The sequence below is a fragment of the Protopterus annectens genome, chromosome 2.part1 (assembly GCF_019279795.1).
Source record: "Protopterus annectens isolate FY-2018-M chromosome 2.part1, PAN1.0, whole genome shotgun sequence".
In the NCBI taxonomy this organism is placed as follows: Eukaryota; Metazoa; Chordata; order Ceratodontiformes; family Protopteridae; genus Protopterus; species Protopterus annectens.
This window is the reverse complement of record NC_056729.1, coordinates 1340146856-1340168009: the sequence shown is the minus strand read 5'-3', so window position 1 is coordinate 1340168009 and position 21154 is coordinate 1340146856. Positions and strand designations below refer to the sequence as shown.

The following is a 21154-nucleotide window of genomic DNA, read 5'->3' as shown; positions in this document are numbered from 1 at the left end:
CTTTGTCTACAGGCTTCAACAATTCAGTCATGGGTGTTTTTGCAGCAACCATATGCCCTTGCTTCTGTCAGAGGACCTAGATATGAACCAGTGACATAACTGTAAACTTGTTGTTGTGTCTTTCTGCTTTTCCCGGTTAGGGGTCGCCACAGCGGAAACTCAGGTCCGCTAATGATTGGCAGTAGATTTTTACATGCCGAGTTGCCAGCTCTGACGCACAGCCTTCAACGAAGGTATGCCCATTCATGCATGTCTCCACACAGAAGACGCTCTAGCTGAGAATCGAACAGGACAATGTCTTACTGTGAGGCGACAACGCTACCGCAGCACCACCACCACAGTAGTGACATAACTGTAAACTACAGAATAAAAAAAAATGCTCACATTCTTTAAAAATATAGGAACAATAACATGTTCCTGGAACAGAGTTTTCCTCAAGACTTCAATAACCCATGTAAAAGGAGTTGAGAGGGGGCAAAACAATTAGAAACAGAAGGGAGAGATCCATTACCTCAAAGAAAGTTTCCCCATCTAACATTACAATATTCATCCATGGCTCATGACTATACCAAACATTAAAGTTTCTCAGGGATGCTATCATAATCTTCTCCCCACTCTCATATTCTCATCAGTATCATCATTACATCCTTTCTCACTTTTACCAGATGCTTTAAAATAAGAGGGAGGGAATGAACTATTTTACTTTTCAGCCTGTTTATTGATGGGAGTCAACAACAATCGATCTTTAAAACAACTCTACAATTTAAGTCATTTGCCATCCTGATTCAAAAGAATTTAACAAGTTAGAATAGCAACATTTTCAGAGGCTCCAAAACATGCGACTGTTGCAATATGTTGAGACACTGGAAGACTGTTAATATGCAGTATTGCTCATATCTAGTGCCTTTACAAAACAACTACTCACTTTTGCCATTTTCCTCAGTACCAATGTCGATTTCTTAGATTCTGCCCACATACAGTAATCAACCATTCCCCACCTGACCAAAGATGCAGATTCACACATGACAAAGCTAATTCTTTGCAGTAAGTACTGATTAATTAGCTGCTGTTTAACCTAACTTCATAATATCTCCCTAAATACTTTAACGATAAATCAGGGTCTACTTATTAGTTTCTCCCAAGTGTTTGGCAGTACCCTGTAGAGACGCAGACACCTTGAGTTGAAACTTCTCCTATAAATGCACCCTTGAAATTTAACCAATACCTAGTTGCATGCAGGGCAACTAGCTTGCAGCGACAAGCACTGCCCCCATAGTTGTAAACTAGATACTCCTGACATTATTTTACATTCTGAATGCAACTGCCTAATCAAGAAAAACGACACGTTTGTCATGAATATGAACTTTCTCATTATCTCAGTTATCAGCTTGGTGGATATGAGCATCCTGAGGCAATGCAGACAATGCCTCATGTTTACTGACAACCAGCTAATTCTCAAACAAGCTGATAACACTGTGAAGCAGAGTTCCTCCCTAATCCAATTCAAGTGCAACTTGGACAATTGGATGGGAAACCAGAAATTCATCCCTGGTTTGGCACCTATATCTCTGATGCAAACGGGTAACCTGTAAATGGTTCATCTCCCAGGCCCATGCTTACACTTATCAAGGGTATCAGAACTTGTCAGAGATCTGGGATGCATGGCTAGGATTAGTTTAGTAGACACCTACGAACCTATAAGATATGTGAGAAATGTATTTACACAATATTACTGGGGGCAAAGATCTCACAATAAAAGAATAAAATCAGGGACCGTGATCCACCACATTATGTATGCACTTAGGTCACTGGACTATAAGTACTAGTATGACTCAATCACATCCAATGTGGGGATAAATGGCACAATATGCATCTCCCTAGACTATATGAAGAGAGATAACATGGAGCTCTCGGAACATGTCTCCCAGGATGCTATAAGCCTAGCATTAAGTATCATTTTACCTGCTCCAATGATAATGTCACAATACAAAGAGAAGATGACTAACTTTAATAACCAACTTTGTTTCTGGTGCCAGTCTAACAGTGTGCAATATTTATCAGCATGGAAGGATATGGTCAACAGTCCACATTGCTTTGCCAGGGATGGTCTGCATTTCTCCCCTCTAGGCTTTTGAATACTAGCTAAAACAATGTCCTCCTAGTGACGCCCCACCACTGGACCAGTAATCAACGAGCCTCAATCCTCACCAATGGCAACAGTGGGGGACATGCACCGAGAGGATAACAGGTACACACACAGTATTTCCAGATGCAGCTCTCTGCATCAAGTGCAATTTCCCTTATGAGCACATAAAGACCACAGCCAGTCTGGGGCTGGTTTCTCCCTCTTTCTCCAGGTCCCCAATAAGACTCCTCACTGGCAGAGCTACAGAGTTGAGATCTCAGCTGAGTGGCTAAGCCAAGACCTCCAGCAACCTCTCTGTCCAACCAGTGCTTCATGTCCCTGCCCAAGTAGCTGACACACACACTCTTTGAGGTTTGATTTATACACACACATACACCTGGGAAAGGCTGGCGCAAGTTTACTAGCTATGCCCCCTTTTTCCAGGAATATAAAGGTAGTTATCACTGCCACCAGCCAACTCCTTATCAGCGATTTTAAGTCCCTTAACAAAGGGTGCCCAATCTTACTGTGTAATGTTACTATTAATACAAATTTTACTTAGACTAAGAGCAAGGCTATTAGGAGTGGCCCACGGTGTCACCAAATAAGTATGCAAGTACTCTCAAAACTTAAATATGTTTCATGAAGATCAGCCACAATGAAAGGTTTACATATATTTAATAATAAATAATAAAAAAACAAGAAAATTCTCAGTATATATTCACAGTAGCATCAGAGTTCAAAACCACAGGAAATATTTAAAACAGCATTGCTATACAGTCTCAAATAAATAAATTAAAACATCTAAACTATGCTCACTATATTTCTGACTGAATCTAAAAGATTTACTAAACCCTAATTAACTTACTTAAGAGCAATGCAGATGTGGTGAATGGTTATTGTAGCTGTTTGTCAGGTCTAAAACAGAATTACAGAATGTTGTGTCTCTCTAAGAGACTCCTCAAATTAATATGTCAAATATTACTGCTGGGATAGATTGCAGAATGACATAATTTCTTGTCATGACACACAGTTCTAATACAGTTGTAACACAAGCATTTTATATGAATAATGCTGATGGTCACAAATCACATATAATTATTTACAAAATTCCAGATAGCTGTGCTAGCAGTATCTCCCTTTGTCACACTTCCCATAATGCCTTTTTAGGCAATGCCAGACTGAAAGTATTTCTGACAGAGCAAATCAAAACCAAGAAAAATCTAAAGGTGTTACTGCTCAATGCTATAAGTCTAAACAAGAAACTCCAATCCCGACAAGCTCTCCTCACCCTAGAAAATGCTGCTTCTGTGCAGTCAAGGAGACATGGTTTAAAACTGCAGACAGCACACTGGCATTGCAAGACAATAATGCCTTTCAGACTTTTAGACCAGCTACTACAAAGACAGAGACTACAGGTGGATGTGTCTAGATTTACATCAAAGATAACTACACCTCAAAGCTGATCAAACAGGATAATGCGAGTTCCAAAACAAGACAAAAGGCAGACGCCCAAGACCAGGAAAGACACAAATCCACAACACAGCCAAAAGAACAGAGACAGGAATGGGCACAGCAGTACAAACCAATGTAACCTTTAATACAAACAGTTGAATCCATGCTTAATGATAAATTGATTAGAATAAAACAAAATTATAACTGTCTTTCAAAAATGTGGTTTATGCTGTGTTATGTTAGGTATGCAAGGCATACTATATTGGAAAAACAGAACGTGTCTTAAAACAAAGCATATATGAGCATGTTTATGACATTAAGAATGAAAAGAATTCCAAAGCATTGGCAAAACACATTATGGCTAACCCCAAACATCACTTTAAATTTGTTATACTTGAACAGGTTACACGTAATTCTAGAAGTGGATGTCATCCTCACCATCTGAAGATGAGACCGCTTTACTATCAACTTTATTATAATGCCTTCAGTTACCCAGGACTGAAGAAAATTGTTCTATAACATGCTTATTAAAACTGAAGGCTCTTGAAAGGTAGATGTGAATGCTTATAATGTTATATTTATCCGTTTCTTTTTCAAGATATTTTCTATTTTAACGTATTACAATATTTTACATTAATGTTGGGCTTAGTTCCTTAAAAGGAAGGTGCATATCACTTTAAAACCTAATGCCTCATAGTTGTCATGTGACTTTTTGGCGGACTATTTAAATTCTGAATGGTAATTAATAACTACTTCTGAAGAAGTCCTGAAGAAAAAGGATGAAAGTGCTTAATTAAGGATTTTCATGATTTTAACTGTTTGTTTTTTTTTTTTTTATTAAAGTTTACATTGATTTGTACTGCTGTGCCCATTCTGTCTCTGTTCTTTTGGCATTGGTGCGGATTTGTGTCTTTAATGGACTTGAGTTCTCCATGTTCAAATCACCAAAGGCAAAATCCCATACCACTTCCTTGCAAACTATAGGTCCCCTTCTATAACCCAGAAAACCCATAACATATATTTAAGCTTACTGGAAACACTCACCATTGAACCCAATACTATATTCAAGACAGAGTTTAAATTACCTCACTATTAACTGGGAATCAGATAGGACACCAAACGTGTAGGCACAAAGATTGCTGGATTTTGCAAACACAAACTCCATGGACCAGATTGTCAATATGCCTACTGGGGTGCAAACATATTGGGATCTGGTCTTCACTAATACAGAGAGTGCTGCACACCCATACTGTAATATCAGACCCCAAAACAATCTCCTTTGAAGTAAAAATAAAACCAGGTACACCAGCTAACAGTGGTTTGTCCAGGAACTACTCTAAGGCTAACTTTGTACTATTAAGTAATAGCCTGACAAAATTTCAAGCCCCCATAAACCCTGAGAACACTGCTGCCTATGTGGAGCTGTTCACAGAACCCCAGTACAAGCATGTTAATAGTTGCTTAGAGGCAAATGTACCCACTAGGAACAGGCGCAGAACTACCTCCAAAAAAAGTCACGCAGTCACCTGGGTGGAATCACATCAATGCCTGTATAACTGAAGGAAGAAAATCATGGAAAAATTAGGAGGCGTAGCAACCCACACGATAAAAGTACTCTCATCAAACTAAACAAAAAACAAGGAGGACGAATAAAGTCTATTAAAGTAAATTTGGCTTCCCAGGTGAGGAAAACCACAAAGCATTCTTTAGTTAATTGTGTGCAGAGCTCACTGTTAATGCAGCCACCTATACTAAACCAGAAGATATAGCAAACCTAATGGCAAACAAATTCTGCTCTAACTTTACCCCTCTCTCCCTCTTATCCTCCCCCCATTATCACTAGGTAACAGGTCGTCAATTCTCTCTCCAGGGTCAAGAACAGTGAATCAATGGTTCCAAATAACACCACAGGATGCTTTCTAAATAGCATGAAAAATGACCTATCAGACCCTCTGGAATTGCTGCTTAACTGTAACCTCCAAACAGGCTTCGTACCTCATAAATGAAGAACAGCAAAAGTCATCCCTCTGCACAAAGCTGGGGCATCTACAGACACTGGAAACTACAAACCCGCATGTCTCTTTAGTTGGGTCTACTTCAGAAGGCTGAAAACCCAAAAGACTGAAAATTCAAAATACTGAATGATAGAATGTGCTGTTCCTCCACTATTGTGTGATCTTGGAGTTGGTATATATAGTTAGCTGGGGGTGCAGTCCCCTACATGAGGGGTGCAGGAGGGCTTGCCCCCTACATTAAAAATGTGCTCAGTATTTTGAATTTTCAGTCTTTTGGGATGTCAGTCTTCTGAAGTAGACCCCTTTAGTCTCATATGCAAAGCCATGGAAAGCATTATAATTGAAATGATCAATAATGATAAAGGAAACCTCCAAACACTTGATCCAACCCTATATGGTTCCGTCGAGGGCAAGGCATGCCTACTCAACCTGGTGAACTTCTTTGAGAAGGTCACCAAAGCAATGGTTCACACTGCCTTCACACTGCCTACCTTGGCCTGGTCATGGCATTTTACACAATACCCACTCAGGCATTGCTGATAAACACAAAGTGTTATGTATAAACCCTTAAGTCACCCAGTGGATAGCCAGCTACCTCACAGACAGGACCCAGGAATTTAAAGTTGGGAGTCCACCGCTACAAAGAGGCCAGTAACAAAGAGAGTGCTTCAAGGTTTGGTCAAGGGACAGCTCTTTTTTAGCATTTACTTCTTTGAAGTCTGACCAATGTCAATGGCCTCCAACTGACCAAGTTGGTAGACAACTGCAAATTAAGAGCAGTCATAAAAATCCCTCACTGACTCTAATGTTCTCCAGGAAAGGATGACATAGACAAATAAAGTGTGTCAAAGCCATGGATTAAAACTAAATGTCAAGAAATGCATAATAGTATCCTTCAGGAAATCATCTACCCTCCCTGTAACTATCATACTGACAACACACCCCTAAAAGTCGACCAAGTATTCAGGGAATTGGGGACACACATCGTAGACAGTAATCTAGCCTTTGACCATCGTGTGTCAACAGTAGCGATAAAATCGTTATATGTGGTGTAAGTTATAAACAACATATGGCATCTACGTCCAGGGAGGTCATTGTTCTACTGTAATTGGCATTCATCACACTGATCATTGAGTACAATGTCCCCTTTGGTATGTACCTAACCAGGCACATCCAACAACTGGAATGTCCACAAAGACTCCTCACTATAAGAATACAGGGCAAAAGTAACACTTGCTATGCAGATCACCTCAAAGCCTTATCCATGTACTCCTTCTCCTACAGGTTTTTGAGGCGAGATCTATGCCTGGCATAGAAGACATTGTCAGACACAACCCTAATGGACCTCTTGCGTATCTGCAAAACAAACAGCACCAGAATTACCCATTCTAAAAACTTAAACATTGCCTGTGATACAAACAGGTCCTCTGGAAAGACAGATATTTATCAGAGAGCTTACTCCTTCTTTGGAACAGGCTCCCATCCATGTGAAGCAGAGTTCCTCCCTAACCCAATTCAAGTATAACTTGGACAACTGGATGGGGAACAGGAAATTCATCTCTGGTTTGGCACCTATGTCTCTAATGGACACAGGCAGCCTGAAATTGATTTATCTCCCAGTCCCTTTCTTGCAAATGTTTCACCTCCCAAGCCCCTGCTTACACTTATCAAGGGTACCAGAACTTGTTAAAGAGTTGGGATGCATGACTAGGCTCAAAAAGGCCCTTCTGGTCATTAGCCTAGTACACACCTATGAACCTAAGTAGTTTAACAGTATAGAATATTCAAACACTTGAAAATAAAAGATAGTTTCACAACACATGCTTATGTTCCCATTTATGCAATATTAGCAAACAACTCCGTTGAAACTGTAGGTGAGGGACATGTTAGGACAAGCTTTTTATACTTTTTTCCATTAAAGGCAACACTGGGTTAAATTTGAGAATTAATGCCAAGTTTTAAATCTCATCTTTCTCTCATTACACTCTCAAAGCATGTACTCAATTTGTCAACCAGATACTAACCTAAATGCCTGTCCAATATTTAAAAAGTAACGACTCTATACTCATTCACTGCATCAAAACTGTAAATAAGCCATTCAAAAAAGTTTATTTAACTTTAAGAAAATCAGTATGGGGATATTAATCTCAGATTTAGCTTAATATGTTTTTTAAATTCCTTTTGTGGCAAAGCTAACACCCACAGTCCCCTCTTTGACATAACTGATATCTTCAACTGCAGGCTGGCAGGGACTAAACTCAAATGCCATGGAACAACTAGTCACCATCCCCACAAGAGGAGAAAACATACTTGATCTCATCATCACGAACATGGGATCAAAATGTTCAACACCGGAAGTATACCCCTCACTGGTGAGATCAGATCATAAACTAATCTCGCTGGAGGTCCTCATCCCGCCCCCACCTGAAACAAAAAAGACCACAGTGAAAAACTTCTCAAAAGCCGATTTCACACTTCTAAAAACTAGTGTGGTCTCCTTTAAGGCCCCTGAGCCAGTGGTAAACATTACTCAAACCGCTGAATCACTTACAAATGCCTTCTACCAGCACCTACAGGACTGCATGGATCAGGCAATCCCAAACAAAACTAAGACTCTCTGTACCAAAGGCAAGCGTCCAGTCTGGTGGACCCCAGCCATAAACAAGCTCTACAACAAAAGGAGGAAGCTACTACAAGATAGAGCAAAATCCTTGAAAGGTAAGACACCTTTGATCATTATAAGTAAAAACTAAGAGCTCTCATAAAATCATCCAAGGCAAATTTTGAGAGAAAAATCGCCAAGGACTCTAAAGAGAATCATAAGGCCTTCTTTAGCTATGTTAGAAACCTAGGAGGAAACTCCCAGATATGCTCAGAATTAGTTCAAAATTATGTGAAAATTACTGAACCTACACACATTGCCAACATACTGGCTGACAGGTTCAGTGCAAACTTCTCCCCCAAAAGGAGAGATATCTATTCCAGAGGATTGTAGCCCCCAAACATCTCCAACGCCCAGGTGAGAACTGCCCTCACTAAGGCAAAAACACAGCATCCATGGGACCGGATGGTGTCCCGGCTGTGTGCTTCATGAACTCAACGAGGAATTAAACCCACAGTTAGGACAGCTGTTTAATCTTAGCCTCACCTCAGGATACGTACTCCAAGGAGTGGCGCCGGCGACTGTGGTCCCACTTCATAAGGGCGGTGCCTCCACAGACCCTGGAAATTACCGCCCCATTAGCTTGACAAGCCTTATCTGCAAAGCCATGGAGAGGATCATAATGGAACTCATAAATAAAGACATAGGGAACTTGCAGACTTTGGATCCAACCCAGTTTGGCTTTGTCAAAGGCAGATCCTGCCTCTTAAACTTGGTTGACTTTTTCGAGTCAGTCACCAAGGCCATTGATGAGGAAAGGCAGTCCATACAGCCTACCTCGACCTGGCAAAGGCCTTCACACAATACCCCACTCAGGTATCATCGAAAAACTCATCAGCTTGAATGTAAACCCATACATCACAAGATGGGTTGCAAACTGGCTAAGTGACAGAACCCACAGGGTCAGAGTTGCTGGAGCCATGTCAGACTCAAAGCCGTCACAAGTGGTGTCCCACAGGGCTCAGTCCTGGGTCCACTCTTGTTCGGCATCTACTTTTCTGAAGTACAAGCAAACACAGGAGGGTTATGGCTGACAAAGTTTGCAGATGACTGCAAACTGGGCGCCATAGTCGAAAACACATCTGACACAGATATCCTCCAGAAGGGCCTCACAGAAACGGATAACTGGTGCCAGAGCCATGGCCTGAAGTTAAACGCCAAAAATGCATAGTCATACCCTTCGGGAAAAACAAGGTTACTCCTAGCTACCATATAGGTGGCAATCCACTGAGCACAGAAGAAGTCATCAGAGATCTGGGGACCCAGGTTGACAGTAGCCTTCGCTTGACACTCATGTTGCTAAAGTAGTTAGGAAAACCTTCTAGATCACCCACCTGATCATGAAGGGATTCACATCTAGATCAAGGGAGGTCATCGTCCCGCTGTACTCATCACTCATTAGACCTATGATTGAGTACAATGCCCGTTCGAATGTATCTGACCAGACACCTGCTGCAGCTTGAAAGGCCCCAAAAGTTCCTCACCAAAAGGATAAAGGGTCTCAAAAATATGTCTTATGCTGCCCGACTGAAAGAACTCCAGCTCTATTCAGTCTCATACCACTTGCTCAGAGGTGACCTGTGCCTGACATATAAGGCCATGTCAAACCCAGATTTGATGAATACGCTTCACCTCAAAAAATCTAGATCCCTCAGAACCACAAGGGCGGGAGACTTAAACCTTGACACGGTTATAAATAGAACGTGCTGGAGGGACAGATTCATCACCCAGAGACTCCCTATGCTGTGGAACAAAATCCCGGTACATGTGAGGCAGAGCACCTCTCTGGCCTTGTTCAAGAGGAATCTTGACCAATGGATGGGAGATTGCAGATATACCCCAGGGATTACTTCAGTGTCACTGCTTGACAGAGGCACAGCAAAATGATAGGCATAGTTTTTATTCAAACTAAAGGGGTGGCGAAAGCCACATAACTATGAGCTAGGCTTATAAATGCCCTTGGGCAGATAGCCTAGTATGAACCTATGAACCTATGAACCAGTGACACTCACTGTTCAGAAAATTTTGAAATCAGATGGTGAGGTCTTGACAGGGCTGAAAATCCAACTGTAAAGACTGAAGAAACCATGCAGAAGAAAACTATTCCATACTGTTCCACAACTTGGGTCCTACCACAGTGAATGCTTTCTTAAACATAATGGCAAAGGATTTGCTTTATACTGTCAAACAATCCAGTACTATAAACTTTAATATATGGAGGCATCATTACACATCAGTATGGATACATGTACAGTGAATATAAAAAGTGAACACACTCCTGTTAAAATGCCAGGTTTTTGTGATATAAAAAATGAGACCACAACGAATCATTGCAAAACTTTTCCCACCTTTAATGTGACCTATAACCTGTACAGTTTAATAGAAAAACAAACAAATCTGTTAGGGGAAAAATAAAAAAACGTACAATAAGCTGGTTGCATAATTGTGCACACCTTTAAACTAATACTTTGTTGAAGCGGCTTTTGATTTAATTACAGCATTCACTTTTCTTGAGTACACACCTGCCATCAATTAAAGAGACTCTGATTAACCCAAATCAAGTTCAGCTGTCCTAGTACGATTTTCCTGATATTTACTCAGTTGCCTACTACAGCAAAAGCCATGGTTCACAGAAAGCTTACAAAGCATCAAAGGGATCTCATTGTTGAAAGATATCAGTTAGGAGAAGGGTACAAAAAAATTTCCACAACACTGGATATACCATGGAACACAGTGAAGACAGTCATCAAAAAGTGGAGAAAATATGTTGCAAAGAACTGAACATCCCTCCAAAATTGATGAAAAGACAAGACAAAAACTGGTCAGGGAGGCTGCCAAGATACCTGCTGCAACACTGAGGGCGCTACAGGAATTTCTGACAAGTACTGTTTATGTACTACATGTGACAATCTGTCATATTCTCCATATGTCTGGACTATAGGGTAGGGTTGCAAGATGGAAGTCTTTTCCTAAACAGAAAAACATCCAGGCCCGGCTACAATTTGCAAAACAATACATCAAGTCTCCGAAAAGCATATGGGAAAATGTGTTATGGTCTGATGAGACCAAGGTTTAACTTATTGGCCACAATTCCAAAAGGTACATTTGGTACAAAAGCAACACTTCGCATCACCAAAAGAACACCATCCCCACAGTCAAGCATGGTGGTGGCAGTATTATGCTTTGGGGTTGCTTTTCTTCAGCTGGAATTGGGGCTTTAATCAAGGTGGAGGGAATTGTGAACAGTTCTAAATACCAGTCACTTTTGGCCCAAAACCTTCAGGTGTCTGCTAGAAAGCTGAAGATGAATTTCACCTTTCAACACGACAATGACCCCAAGCATACACTGAAAGCAACAAAAGAAAATTAAAGTTTTGGAATGGCCCAGCCACAGCACAGACCTCAATTCAACAGAAAATCTGTGGGGTGACCTGAAGAGGGCTGTGTATGAGATGTGATCGCAATCTAACAGACTTGGAGCACTTTTGCAAGGAAGAGTGGCCAAATATTGCCAAGTCAAGATGTGCCATGCTGATAAGACTCCTACCCAAGAAGACCGAATGTTGTAATTAAATCAAAAGGTGCTTCAACAAAGTATTAGTTTAAGGGTGTGCACACTTATGCAACCAGCTTACTGTACTTTTTATATATATATATATTTTTCCCCTAACAGATTTATTTGTTTTTAATTAAATTTTACAGGTTATAGGTTATATTAAAGGTGGGAAAAGTTTTGAAATGATGTATTGTGGTCTCATTTTTTATATCACAAAAAACTGGTATTTTAACAGGAGTTTGTACAAATTTTATATCGACTGTATATATAAACAGGGTAAATAGCCTTTTTTCTCTTTACTCAAGGGTAAGAGCAAATTACATAGAAAAAAATGGAAATTGTGGGAACAATGCAGTGGAGGAATGAGGTTTAAAAGAAGGCAGGATATGAATGAGTTATGCAATGTTTGACAGTGACTAGCTACATTATAAGTGATGTATTATATTTGCAACTAAAATTATGTCGATATGGTTTGTTTTCATTTTTGTCTATGGCATAAGTGATAATTTAACAACGATATTTTTCGTTTAACAAAAAATAAATAAAAAAATCAAAGAATAATCCAAAACTAACAGGAGCATTTACTATTGGTAGTATGTTCCTCCGGGAAAGTAGAAAGAATAAGAGGACTTGCATTAGCATAACTTTTCGGAATACTCAAAAACCTGCCTGTAACTACATTATAGAACATAACTTGCTGAGTATAACGCTGCCTATCACAAAAATCATAGAAATTGCGAGGGGACGGCACAAAAACGTGATAGCTAAACCAGTGCAGCTCTTTGGCAGGTAAAGAAGAAAAGCACAAGGAATCCTGTCATAATTTAATATAAAATGCAAACCGAAAAGTCATGAGAGACGCTTAATTATTAGGTACAGACTACATAAAAACTAAACATAATAAACATAAAATACGTGTTTTGACAAAGCCTTCAATATGAAGTTGCATCAAACACGGACTTATTTTCTACTTAAAATTTTACAGCACCAATAAAATAAAAGTATGTGCACAAAGTAATACAATACATTACTTATCAAAAATATGCAGTTTTACGAACACAGACAGCTAATGCATGGCCACGTTCATTCGAGGTATTAAGGTTTAGAAATAAACTCCGACTTACTAAATGTCAGTTAAAAGTAAGCGCAAACACCTACACAGTTTACGGTGGGAAGAAGCTGTCAAACTCAAATCACACCTTTGGAACTAAACGGAAATGACGATACTTGCGAGACGGCCAATAAAATAAACAGTAACAGTAGTGATGACAACTTTAACGTGCGACTTTGTTTAAACTATGAGCTATTAAGCATGTTGAAGAGTGTCACTAACATGACTGTAATAAGAGAAATTACATTGGAGGATCCCACTGGTGCTCTCCCTGAAAGATTCTGGTCTGCAGTTGATGTGTGGATTGAGAAGCCTCACGTTGTCAACAGAAGGTTGTGTGGGATGAAATTATGCGATGAAAGAGAGGTGCATGAGAAGGAAAATCTATTACAAGTTTTGCAAGATCTTTCTAAAATTGATGTTACAATTCTGTCAGAATTGGTGGCTACCATACATTGTTGTAGCCAGGACGTGCACAGTAACTTATGGGCAAGAAACTCAGAAGGATACAAGATCCTTTTGAGATCTGTCATTCCCAAATCATCTCCGCGTTATAAGACTTCGGCCGGAAAAGAGATGATTATAAAAGGTAAGAAAAGTAAGAATAAAATACATATTTGAAACTGTAGGGTGTTTGACACTTGTGGTTAAGCCCTGCAGACGTGCATTAAGTGTAAAAACACCAATGTGAAGGGCCTGCAGTTAGTGTCCCAGCCATATAGGTTATGACAAACAAATTTCATATGATGCAGTTGGCACCAAACTTTGACTTGTTTGATAAAAGGTGTTGAAACATTTAAGGTGCAGACTTTTATTGTGAGTTGCAGCTTATGCGATTTATTTTTGTTCTTTTGTTTTTCCTCAAGTATGTGTTCTTAATATATTTGACCAGTGATTAAGTGTCACTGGTAGGTTTAATTTTATTTTATTGCAGTTTGATGACTGGGTAAGTGGTCCGGTCAAGTGATCTATTTTAGGATCAATCCTGACTCCAAAGAAGCAATAGTGAGATAACAGGACCAACTTACACTCAGTATGCGAAAGAGCAATTCTGTTTACATGTATTTAACGTGCAGCTCATTGAATCTGAGCACTTGCACATAATTGTGTTTTCTACTGTGATGCTTTATGCACCTAGAAGATTGTCAGCTGTTGATATATGCATTCTGCTTTAGTTACTGTTGCTGTGTTTTGGAGTTTGTATTATAAAAATGATCAAATTATTTAGGGTGCTTAGCCAAATTATTTAGGGTGCAAGTGATTGTAAAGATTGAATTGCCTGCTATAGCTGCACTTCCCCTTAAATTATGTGACTGTAAAGAATGATTTTATACTTGGGATGGTGAGGTGGGACTGCACAATCCACATTACCAATGTGAATTGACAGAATCCTTGAGGAAATGGGGAAACCAGCTTAAACCACTGTTGTCCTAATTCTCACAAATGTCGTTAGTTATTCTATGTAAAACCTTGGTCTAGATTTTGCTGCAGTTCCTGACTAGACAGCTTGAAATGGTCCAGATTTTGTTAAGGTTCACAGCCTGGCTACTTCAAGGCTGCAATAGAATGAAACAACTTTGAAAACATTAAGGGTTGCTACAGATATTTAAGGGGTCTACTTCAAAACATCGAATTGTCATAACATTGAAACTCAAAACATTAAGACCATAACATCGAAAACCCAAAACAACGAAAACTCAGAACACTGAAACTTTGCATCATTGAAAACTACAACGCACATGTAAATAACAACCCCGACACCTATAACAACACCAAACTAACAAACACACTTTTTACTATGTTTCTGCAGTGGGGCTTCTCCTGCACTCCCCACGAGAGGAGAAAATATACTAGATCTCATTGTCACAAACATGGGGACAAAATGCTCCACACCGGAAGTATATCCCTCATTGGTGAGATCTGATCATAAACTAATCTCACTGGAAATCCACATCCCGCCCCCACCCCAAACAAAAAAGAGCATAGTGAAGAACTTCTCTAAAGCAAACTTCACACTACTCAAGACTGGTGTAGTATCCTTCAAGGCCCCTGAGCCAGAGGAAACCACAACCCAAGCTGCGGAAGCCCTTACAAATGCCTTCTATGAACACCTCCAGGACTGCATGGATCAGGCAATACCAAATAAAACCAAGACTCTTTCCACAAAGGGCAAACGTCCAGTCTGGTGGACCCCAGCCATTAACAAACTTTACAATAAGAGGAGAAAGCTATTACATGATAGAACAAAATCCATAAAAGGGAAGTCACCCCTTATCATTATTAGTAAAAAAATACGAGCACTCATAAAATCAACTAAGGCCAATTTTGAGAGAAAAATTGCCATGGATTCAAAGGACAATCATAAGGCCTTTTCAGCTATGTTAGGAACCTGGGTGGAAACTCCCAGATGTGCTCAGAATTAGTCCAAAATGATACAAAAATCACTGAACCCACAGACATTGCCAACATACTGGCAGACAGGTTCAGTGCAAACTTCAGCGTCGTCTCCGCGCGTAAAGGAGAGATAACTATCCCAGCCGAGTGTAGCCTCCCGGACATCTCAAATGCGCAGGTGAAAGCTGCTCTCTCTAAAGCTAAAAACACAGCATCAATGGGACCGGATGGTGTCCCCGGCTGTGTGCTACACGAGCTAAATGAGGAATTAACCCCGCACATAAGGCAGCTGTTTAATCTCAGCCTTACCACAGGATACGTGCCGAAGGAGTGGCGTACGGCAACTGTGGTCCCACTCCACAAAGGCGGCGCCTCTACGGACCCTGGTAATTACCGCACCATAAGCTTGACAAGTCTAGTCTGCAAAGCTATGGAGAGGATCATAATGGAGCTCATAAACAAAGATATAGGGGACTTGCAGACATTGGACCCGACCCAGTTTGGCTTTGTCAAGGGAAGATCATGCCTTTTGTACTTGGTCGACTTCTTCGAAACAGTCACCAAGGCCATTGATGAGGGAAAGGCAGTCCATACAGCCTACCTTGACCTTGCAAAGGCTTTCGACACAATACCCCACTCGGGTATTGTAGAAAACTTACCAGCTTAAATGTAAACCCATATGTCACAAGATGGGTTGCAAACTGGCTTAAGGACAGAACCCACAGGGTTAGAGTTGCTGGCGCTGTGTCAGACTCCAAGCCGGTTACAAGTGGTGTCCCACAGAGCTCGGTCCTTGGCCCCCTATTGTTTGGCATCTACTTCTCAGAAGTACAGGCCAGCATGGGAGGACTTTGGCTGACAAAGTTTGCAGACGACTGCAAACTGGGCGCCATAGTGGAAACTGCATCGGACACGGATATCCTTCAGAAGGGACTCACGGAAACAGATAGCTGGTGCCAGAGCCATGGCCTGAAGTTAAACGCCAAAAAATGTATAGTCATACCCTTCGGGAAAACAAGATAACCCCAAGCTACCATATAGGTGGCAATCCACTAAGCACAGAAGAGGTTATCAGGGACCTGGGGACCCAGGTTGACAGTGGCCTTTCTTTTGACACTCACGTTGCTAAAGTGGTTAGAAAGACCTTCTACATTGCCCACCTGATCATGAAGGGATTCACATCCAGATCTAGTGAGGTCATTGTTCCCCTGTACTCTTCACTTATCAGACCAATGATCGAGTACAATGCCCCATTCGGGATGTATCTCACCAGACATCTGCAGCAATTGGAGAGACCCCAAAGTTCCTCACCAAAAGGATAAAGGGACTCCAAAATCTGTCATATGCTGCCAGATTGAAGAAACTCCAGCTCTATTCAGTCGCATACCGTCTGCTCAGAGGTGACATGTGCCTGACATACAAGGCCATGTCCAACCCGAATTAATGGACATGCTCCACCTCAAAAATCCAAATCCACCAAAACCACTAGAGCAAGCGACTTAAACCTTAGCACGGATATAAATAGGACGTGCTGGAGGGATAGATTTATCACTCAGAGACTCCCTATGCTGTGGAATAAAATCCCGGTCCATGTGAGGCAGAGCACCTCGCTGTCTCTGTTCAAGAGAAATCTAGACCTGTGGATGGGAGATCGTAGGTTTACCCCGGGAATCATCTCTGTGTCACTGCTGGACAGAGGCACAACAAACTAATGGGCACAGTATTTTTTCATATAAGGGGTGGCGTAAGCCACAAAAATTTGGGCTAGGCTTATAAATGCCTTAGGGCAGATAGCCTAGTATAAACCTATGAACCTATGTGGGGGGGGGGCTCTGCCCCCCACACCACCCATAAAATAAATATACCAACTCCAAGATTGCACTACAGTGGAAAAAAAAGTTAATTTCCTAACCTCACTGTATCGCGATCATCATACAGAATGTAAATATAGTGTCTAAATCACTTACCTGTATGGCCTAAACACACGTACAGATTGGCAAGATAAATACTTTTTCCCCTAATCACTTCTCCCAGCACTTCTTAGAACACTAACTTAAACTTCCATGAAAGCAACAAATCCAAAAGTTTACATATGTATGGTGATAATGTTACAGTGGGGTTAGGAAAATTAACTTTTTTCCACTGTAGTGCGACCTAGGAGTTGGTATATTTAATTTACGGGGGGTTGGGGGGGGCAGAGACAGAAACGTAGTAAAAAGTGTGTTTCTTAGTTTGGTGTTATAGATGGAGAGGATGTTATTTACATGTGCATTGTAGTTTTCTATGTTATGATGCACACTTTCAGTGTTCTGAGTTTTCGTTGTTTTTGGTTTTCGATGTTGTGGTCTCAGTGTTTTTGCCACTGTTATAGGTTCATAGGTTTATACTAGGCTATCTGCCCTAAGGCATTTATAAGCTTAGCCCAAAGTTTTGTGGCTTACGCCACCCCTTATATGAAAAAATACTGTGCCCATTAGTTTGTTGTGCCTCTGTCCAGCAGTGACACAGAGATGATTCCCGGGGTAAACCTACAATCTCCCATCCACAGGTCAAGATTTCTCTTGAACAGAGCCAGTGAGGTGCTCTGCCTCACATGGACCGGGATTTTATTCCACAGCATAGGGAGTCTCTGAGTGATAAATCTATCCCTCCAGCACGTCCTATTTATATCCGTGCTAAGGTTTAAGTCGCTTGCTGTAGTGGTTTTGGTGGATTTGGATTTTTTGAGGTGGAGCATGTCCATTAGTTCCGGGTTGGATATGGCCTTGTATGTCAGGCACATGTCACCTCTGAGCAGACGGTATGCGACTGAATAGAGCTGGAGTTTCTTCAATCTGGCAGCATATGACAGATTTTGGAGTCCCTTTATCCTTTTGGTGAGGAACTTTTGGGGACTCTCCAATTGCTGCAGATGTCGGGTGAGATACATCCCGAATGGGGCATTGTACTCGATCATTGGTCTGATAAGTGAAGAGTACAGGGGAACAATGACCTCACTAGATCTGGATGTGAATCCCTTCATGATCAGGTGGGCAATGTAGAAAGTCTTTCTAACCACTTTAGCAACGTGAGTGTCAAAAGAAAGGCCACTGTCAACCTGGGTCCCCAGGTCCCTGATAACCTCTTCTGTGCTTAGTGGATTGCCACCTATATGGTAGCTTGGGGTTATCTTGTTTTCCCGAAGGGTATGATTATACAGTTTTTGGCGTTTAACTTCAGGCCATGGCTCTGGCACCAGCTATCTGTTTCCGTGAGTCCCTTCTGAAGGATATCCGTGTCCGATGCACTTTCCACTATGGCGCCCAGTTTGCAGTCGTCTGCAAACTTTGTCAGCCAAAGTCCTCCCATGTTGGCCTGTACTTCTGAGAAGTAGATGCCGAACAATAGGGGGCCAAGGACCGAGCCCTGTGGGACACCACTTGTGACCGGCTTGGAGTCTGACATAGCGCCAGCAACTCTAACCCTGTGGGTTCTGTCCTTAAGCCAGTTTGCAACCCATCTTGTGACATATGGGTTTACATTTAAGCTGGTAAGTTTTTCTACAATACCCGAGTGGGGTATTGTTTCGAAAGCCTTTGCAAGGTCAAGGTAGGCTGTATGGACTGCCTTTCCCTCATCAATGGCCTTGGTGACTGTTTCGAAGAAGTCGACCAAGTTCAAAAGGCATGATCTGCCCTTGATGAAGCTAAACTGGGTTGGGTCCAATGTCTGCAAGTCCCCTATATCTTTGTTTATGAGCTCCATTATGATCCTCTCCATAGCTTTGCAGACTAGACTTGTTAAGCTTATGGGGTGGACAATTCAATGTTTTGAAGTAGACCCATTTTAAGTAGTATTTCGACATGAGTAGAACTTTAAAAGCCTCTTTTTATGGGGTGTATCTGTTTTTTCAGCTAGAATCCTGGCTTCATGGTAAATGGATTCAAATTAGAGTGAGTGACAGTTAGAGCAAGTATGTAACTTCAGTGATGATGCACTGGCCATAGTGATTTAAAACCCCTATGTACCTAGAAATTTTAGAGAAATCGGTTTGAATATAGACAACACAGAGGTTAGACAACATGTCCTTTCTCTGTTTTTTTTTTTTTTTTTTATATTTTTGTATTAAGTCTACTAACATGTCATGGTACCAGAGTGGTGAAATACATGTCAGAATTGAAGAAGCATATCTGCAAAAACTGACTAAATATATTTGCTTGCAAGAGTTTTTCTGTTTAGAATGGCAGATGTCTCTTTCTTGGTGGAAATATGTGTTGGTTGTACCTTTCTAGAGTACTTATGCTATAAGAAGAAAATTTGACTTAAAAGTTGAAGCTTTGGGTCCAGAAAATTTTGTTTATTCCCCACTACATTTGGACTGTTTGCAAACTATTCAGTGTGCTACATTATTGCATTTCACTGAAGAAAAAAGCCATAAAGGTATTTAATTATTTTACTTTTCAAGATGAAGTGAGAGATGAAAGTAATTATTGCCACCAGAAAAAGAGTTTGCCATTTGTTAATCTCTTTTTTTACATAAACATAAGGTCGTACAGAAATTGTGTATGCTTATGTTAATGAGATAATACAGAACCAAGTGTAGTGGGCTGCACAATTTTCTATAAAATGTAGAATAGTTTGTGCTATAAAAAGTAATGAAATAAAAGGTAAACTTTTTAAAACTGACTTTCTGAAAAGTTATGCATTTGTGTAGAATAACTAAGAAAAGGAATGTGTGTAAAAAAGTAAATGCAAGTCAAATAATGAAGGCAGTATATGGGTATGAAAGTAACAAATATGAAAACATGTGCCATCTGAGTATGAGAGTCCAAGACAGAGAGAAAATATCATATAGTTCTTTTTTTTGCTCAAAGATTTTTTTATTGTTTTCCAATAAAGAGAAAAAGAAAACATTTTGAATTTACATTTACAATTTGAAAAATGAAATATGGTAAACTATATACTAAATTTACAAAGACCTCGAGCAATATATTAGAGAATAGCAAATTATATACATATATAAAGAAGGACATATAAGATTCAACAATCCAAACTCCAAGTTAATTAGTTGATTGAGAGTAGATCTGAATTAATTGTCTTAATAAGGGATAAAACCTTCTTCCAAGGATTATTAGTCCATTTTTTGGGAAAAATTCTTAATTCTTTAGCTTGTATTTCTGTTGATGCTACTTTATCCAACAAAGTCACAAAGTCTTCAAAAGTTGGAATGGAAGGTGATTTCCATTTTCTCCTTATACATTTTCTGGCAACTACTAATATTGACCAAAGAATATATTTATTATTATTATTCAGTATAATAGAATCAGTTACTTTCAAAAAAATTAAAGATTTTGATAAAATAAAGGAATCGCTGAAAATAGCTTGAAGAAATTTAGCATTATCTTCCCAAAATTTCCTTATATGAGAGCATTCATAAAAAATATGAGACCAATCAGCTTTACAAACTATTGAACATCCCCAACATTTTACTTCCTTAGAGAGATTAAATTTAGCGATTTTATTAGGAGTGTAAAAGGCTGTATGTAAAAATTTCCAAGAAAAAATCCTCCAAACCTGCAAATTAGAAGTTAATTTAATAGAAGGTAAACAATTAGCTTTATTTTCAGATGTTAGAGACAATGTAAAATCCTTAGTAATAAAGTCCCAAAATTTCTGATTAGGAATAGATTTTTAATTAATAATAATTTTATAACATTTTGATGTTAAATTTTTCCAAGTGCATTCTTCTTGTAATGTTCCGTGTATAAGAGCTATAAATTTGGGCAAAGAATTAAAAGAAGAGGTTTCTATTGTTCTGCATAAATCTTGAGTGAATGGAATTAAACTATTAAGAGCT

The 21154-nt window shown here is 40.0% G+C and overlaps 2 protein-coding genes across 2 annotated transcripts in view; one reads left to right on the top strand and one right to left on the bottom strand.

Moving 5' to 3' along the window:
* ACOX3 (acyl-CoA oxidase 3, pristanoyl) overlaps positions 1–13012 on the bottom strand; it is a 1839061-nt gene extending 1826049 nt beyond the window's left edge. The window contains exon 1 of the mRNA XM_044062802.1: positions 12938–13012. The gene's annotated coding sequence lies outside the window, so the exon portion shown is untranslated. The remainder of the gene's footprint in view (positions 1–12937) is intronic.
* Positions 13013–13070: 58 nt separating this feature from the next.
* Positions 13071–21154, top strand: part of TRMT44 (tRNA methyltransferase 44 homolog) — a 587826-nt gene continuing 579742 nt past the window's right edge. The window contains exon 1 of the mRNA XM_044063563.1: positions 13071–13513. Coding sequence (XP_043919498.1) covers positions 13126–13513 — 388 coding nt within the window. The 5' untranslated portion in view covers positions 13071–13125. The remainder of the gene's footprint in view (positions 13514–21154) is intronic.